We start from the raw sequence: 5282 nt of genomic DNA, 5'->3' as shown, positions 1-5282 counted from the left end.
CCTGGGCGAGGCGTGGGGGGGCTCCACAGAAGGGGGGGGGGGGCGGTCTGGCTAGGGCGTCCTCGCGGCCGCGCCGCGGTTCGATCTGGCCTCTTGGTGGCGTTGCGTCCGAACCGCGGCCGAGGCCTGCCACCAATATGGGAGCCGCTGCGACACCCCTCGCATTCCCTTCTCGCGCCCCTCGCCTGCATCCTGCAGCATAACACCATTCCACATCATATCGTGTGGCAAACCCCAAAGTTGACACAGGTCGTGGCACTTTGACAAACGCCCCGGCCCGCCCGCCCCTCCGGCGTGCGCATCAGATCACACCCCCGGCCACTCAAACCCAGCCCCCGAGGCACCCACCAGGATGATGTCGTCGTTCTGCTTGATCTCGTCCATCAGCTTCTTGAGGCGCTCCTCAAACTCACCGCGGTACTTGGTGCCCGCCACCAGCAGGCCCATGTCCAGGGTCACCACCTGCGGGGGCGAAGCGGATGGGCGCAGGCGCGTTTTAATGCATGCGCCAGATGGGCAAGCCAAGAAGCCGCAGACACGGGCAGGCCACCGCCAACGCAGCCGTCTGCGCCCGCGCCGCCGCGTGCTGACGGCTCGCGCCACCTCGCGCCGCATGCTACCCCATGCAACAATTCCGGATTTTTCGCAGGCCTGCAGGCGGTCTCACGAACAGCTCCCGCCCCCGGTCCTCGCATGTACCACGGGTGCGGGCGCAGGCGCACGGCCGCCCACCTGCTTGCCCTCGATCGTCTCGGGCACGTCCCCGCTGGCGATGAGCTGCGCCAGGCCCTCAGCCACCGCGGTCTTGCCCACGCCGGGCTCGCCGATCAGGCAGGGGTTGTTCTTGGTGCGGCGGCCCAAGATCTGGATCACGCGCTGGATCTCCTTCTTGCGGCCCTGGGGTGCGGGGGAGTGATGATAATGCAATGGCCGTTGTGACAATCGGGATGGTGAAGTGGGGTGATGAGGTGGCCTCATAACTGAGACCAGCGTTTCAATAGCGACACCACTGTTCAAAGCTGGCACGCCCCCAGACGTCGCCCTCTTGGCTGCGCTCATGGCGCCGTCCTGCAAGACCGCTGCAGCGGCCGCAGCGATGATCAGGGCCGAAGCTTCACTACACGCGCAACCACGCCGTCCCTGCTGCAGGATTGCTGTCACCGCTGCTCATGCAGGCCGCTCCCACGTGAAAGCGCTGCCACCGCTGCGTTGCACGCAGCACACAAGAATGGAATATTACCTGCGTTCCGCCCCCATCACGACACCCCCAATCCCCACCCGCCCCGCCCCAAGCACCCAGGCAGGGCCACCCACCACGCAGGGGTCCAGCTTGCCCTCCTCCGCCTGGCGGGTGAGGTTTGTGCCATACTCCTCCAGGGTGGGCGTCTTGTTGGTGCCGCCGCTGGTCGTGCCCACGCCCGCGCCCACGGCCTCCTGGCTCTCGCCCACCATGCGGATGACCTGCGCGGGCGGGGGGTGCGGCAACACACGGTCTGCATCTGCCAGAGCTGGATGATAGACGGCCGGCACAAGGGGGGGGAGCTCACCAGCATGACGTGCGAGCTGCCGACCGCCCGTGCTGCTGCTAGCTAGGGTTTACAGAATGAACACTCTGTGCCGTCCGCGTCACTGCCGTGGCTCCCGCACCCAGACAGCGCGTTCCTTCTTGCTGTGTGCCCACGAGGACACAAGCCCTTGCGGCCCAACGCGCCTGAGTGCGGATCTTGGAGGGGTCCGCGCCCAGGGTCTCCAGCACGCGCGCCGCGACGCCCTCGCCCTCGCGCAGCAGGCCCAGCAGGATGTGCTCGGTGCCGATGTAGTTGTGGCCTGCGGCGGGAGCGGGGACCGGGGCGGGCGGCGGCGCGGCGGGCAAGGGGGTGGGCGGCGCGTCGGCGGGGCATTCCATGCGGCGGGCCCCGTCGTGTGGCAGCGACGCGCCGGCTGGATTGAGGTGTTGAGCATGGCGCCTGGCCCAGCTGCGGCGGGCTCCACACCGGCCATGCGCGAAGGCAGTGACTGGTGTAACATGCTTGCAGGAGGCCGATATGCAACGTTGCCTTTCGGAGGCCAGAGGCTGCCATGACTTGACCAAGTGGTCTGCACACGCAGCAGGCGCAGCGCGCGCGGCACACTCACCCAGCTGCCTCGCCTCCTCCAAGGAGAGCTCCAGGACGCGCTTGGCACGCGGAGTAAAGGGAATCTCGACGGCAACGAAGCCGGAGCCCCTCCCGATAATCTTCTCGACCTCCACGCGCGCGTCCTTCAGATTGACGCCCATGCTCTTCAGCACCTTGGCCGCGATACCCGTCGACTCGCCGATCAGGCCCAGCAGGATCTGTTCAGTGCCCACAAAGTTGTGGCCGAGCCTGCGGGCCTCCTCCTGGGCAAGCATCACCACCTTGATCGCCTTCTCCGTGAAGCGCTCAAACATGGCGTTCACTTGCAGCCTCCCCTTGGCGCTCCTGCGCTGTCGAGACACCCTAGAAGCTACGGAAGGCGCTGCCAGACGAGAGCCCATATAGCTGGAGGTGCCCTGGGTGGCGCCCATCCTGGCCTCGACCTTTACGGCGCGCCTGGTGCCTGCATGGCGCGGCGCGGCTGCTCTCTTGGTGCTGGGGCTCGCTCCAGCCAACTGGCCGGAGCTCATCTTGAGAGAGCGCTGCATCGTGCTGGTATGTGGTGCCGCCCCAGTGCTGCACGAGGCGGGCTGGCGCAGGAGAGCGAATTAATTCTGCACCGTAAGTCACGAACGTAAAGCTCAAGCCCGTGTCCGTTTCAAAAGTGCCAGCGAAGGCTAGGGGCGCACAATACGAAAGACATTGGGTAGTGTGTAATCAGGGCGGGCGACTGTCCACCGGCCTGCACAGAGTGCCGCTCAATTGCAATTTAGACGACATAAGACAAAGTTCCTGCAGCGGCGTGAGCTGCAGCGCCAGATCACCAGGTGATCACGGGCTGCACAAAAATCCACCGCGTTCCATGCAGCCGGGCCTTCAGCCGTGCAGCGCAAGCAGATGTGCGGAGCTCATATTCTTGTCGTTTTTCATATATTTGTGAAACAGTTACCGGCAGGAGCTGTGCTGCTTCATCCCGACATCGCGCACGAAACCAGCATCCCCTTTTCCATCACCAGTGGCGTTGAATTCACTCCACTTACAGCTAGCTGCCAGCATCAGGGCAACATACAGCATGGGGCCCCTCGCCTTCACTGCACCATCTCCTCAAATGCACCCAAGTGCGGGTCAACCATGGCCGAAAAGGCAATGTAGTTGACCAGCTGGGTGCAGGGCGGGTGGGGGGGGGGGAAAGGGCCACAGTGAAGAGTAAGAGTGGTTGGGGATTGGCAAGTTGTATGCATGAGTCACAAGCACACTTATACAACATGCATGCGTACGCATGCACGCTCGGGCACAGCACAAACGCGCTCATACTTGCACCCTAGTATGCCGCGCACGCGCACGCGTCGGCCCCAACAAGCATGCGCGCACGCGCACACACGCACGCACGCACGCACGCGCACGCACACACCTCTGTGAGATCCTCGTGATGGAACTTCTCCGCGAGCAGCTGCGCCTCGCTGTCGCTAACGCGGATCCCCACCTGGCGCAGCGCGCACACACACACATCGGTGGCAGCACCGCAATAGCGCGCGCGGACGCTGTTGCCCGGATGAGCCCACACGCATGCGCAACTTGCTCACAAAGCATGGGCAAAGCTGCCGCAATAATAGCACCTCTGTGTGGCTGGCGTGATTTGCCCCACTTCTCTCTCATTCAGAACGCAAGGTCTCACGCAAGCACGCACTCCTGAACCCCTGCCGCACAAAGAGCATGCTAAGCCCCAACGCCAGTTTGTGGTGCCGGCCAACTCCAAACAGCCTGATAGCATGTGTGTTTTGATCAGGGCCCACCTTGACGTTGAGGACCTGCTTGAACTGGGGGGCCGTCACGTGGCCGTACAGCTTGGCGCTGTGGTCGTCCTGCGCATGCGCGAACGGACGGGCGGAACAAAGCGCACTGTCAAGGCGGCAAGCAGGGCCCGCAGTCCGTCAGGGGAACCGGCTTGCGAGCAGCGACTGCGGCATTGCAGGAGGACGGCCCCTCAGCCGGCGGCGGCTGTCCCCTTGGGAACCAGCGAGCGGCGGCCAGAGACCCTGCCCTGGGCCGCGCCACCACGTGCTGTACTTCAAAGCGTGCGCGCGGGCGCGCGCGCGCGCGCAGGCCCTCAAGCAGCGTCTTGCGCGCGCACCGCCGCGGCGTCGTCGAAGAAGGGCTTCAGCAGGATGCCCCTCTTGTCGCAGGTGTTGCTGATGCGCGCCATCACCTCCCCCAGCCGCGCCTCCTTGGCCTCGCCGATGTCCCTGAACACGCGGACGGGCGCACGCAGGGGGCGGCCGCTGATGTCCCCCAAGCGGCGTCGAGCAGCCGTTGGGCGGACAATGGTGCGCGCCTGCAGCAAGCAGCAGCGCTCCCTCGCAAACATGACAGAGGTATTGACGCTTTTACCACCCTGAATCAATATAATGGCGGATAGCACGCGCGCGTCTGCACACTAAGCAAGCGGCGAGTGCGCGCCTGCTGCTGCGCTGGTAGCGGTTCCTGTCCAGCAGCTCGCTGGGCTCTGCTGGCACGTCCTCCAGCGGAGTCTTCTCCAGGTGCTGCGGGGCACCACCACATACACCACGCGGCAAGCTCTCCCTTTCAACTTCTCTTCGACGCAGGGCGCCTTCAGGACCGACCTCACCCAGCGGCAGTCTGAGTCCAGCACATACCGACTGCACGCTGTGTGGCGCGAAACCACACCCTGCAATTCCCCGACCGCACGCCGCACGCCGCACGCCGCACGCCGCACACTGCTCACCGCTTGCCGCACGCCACACACGCCAGACCCGGCACACCAGGCCCTGCAGCCACAGGCGACCCGTCGCCGCACCCCGAAACCCCGCACCTTTTTGGTGAACACCACGTCCACGTCGTCCAGGAAGCGGCTGTACTCCATCACCTCGCTGCTTGCCGTCTTGGGCACCGTGTAGTGGTCGCAGATCACCTGGGTGGGGGAGGGGGGGCCAAGCGCAGCAGCAGCGCAAGGAGGGCGTTTGCAGGGATTGCACGCACGGACGTGCGTGTGGAGCGGCACTGGGCCATGCAGCGCGTGCACGCGGTCCGCAAAAGCAACCATGCACGACGCGCGTGAAGCGTTCGCAGGCCGGAATGTCACTCGACAGCCGCGCGTGCGCGTCAAGGTGTCCTGCCTGGGCGCCCAGCCACAGAGCGCCACTGGGC

The 5282-nt window shown here is 65.2% G+C and overlaps 2 protein-coding genes across 2 annotated transcripts; both read right to left on the bottom strand.

Moving 5' to 3' along the window:
• Nucleotides 1–306: 306 nt before the first annotated feature.
• On the bottom strand, nt 307–2431 carry MNEG_13682 (ATP-dependent Clp protease ATP-binding subunit ClpC; the record flags this gene model as incomplete). Its single annotated transcript, XM_014037847.1, has 5 exons — nt 307–462; nt 733–897; nt 1315–1461; nt 1688–1827; nt 2137–2431. The coding sequence occupies 5 exons, from the start codon at nt 2429–2431 to the stop codon at nt 307–309; spliced, it is 903 nt and encodes a 300-aa protein (XP_013893301.1).
• A 774-nt stretch (nt 2432–3205) lies between these two features.
• Nucleotides 3206–5178, bottom strand: MNEG_13681 (hypothetical protein; the record flags this gene model as incomplete). The annotated part of the gene is made up of 7 exons (XM_014037846.1): nt 3206–3277; nt 3529–3600; nt 3911–3979; nt 4249–4360; nt 4551–4657; nt 4948–5046; nt 5119–5178. 7 exons carry the CDS (start codon nt 5176–5178, stop codon nt 3206–3208), a joined length of 591 nt encoding a protein of 196 aa, XP_013893300.1.
• Between the last annotated feature and the right edge of the window lie 104 nt (nt 5179–5282).

Source organism: Monoraphidium neglectum, assembly GCF_000611645.1.
Source record: "Monoraphidium neglectum strain SAG 48.87 unplaced genomic scaffold scaffold03980, whole genome shotgun sequence".
NCBI classification, from domain to species: Eukaryota; Viridiplantae; Chlorophyta; class Chlorophyceae; order Sphaeropleales; family Selenastraceae; genus Monoraphidium; species Monoraphidium neglectum.
The sequence above is the reverse complement of the archived record's forward strand: the minus strand, read 5'-3'. Positions and strand labels throughout refer to the sequence as shown.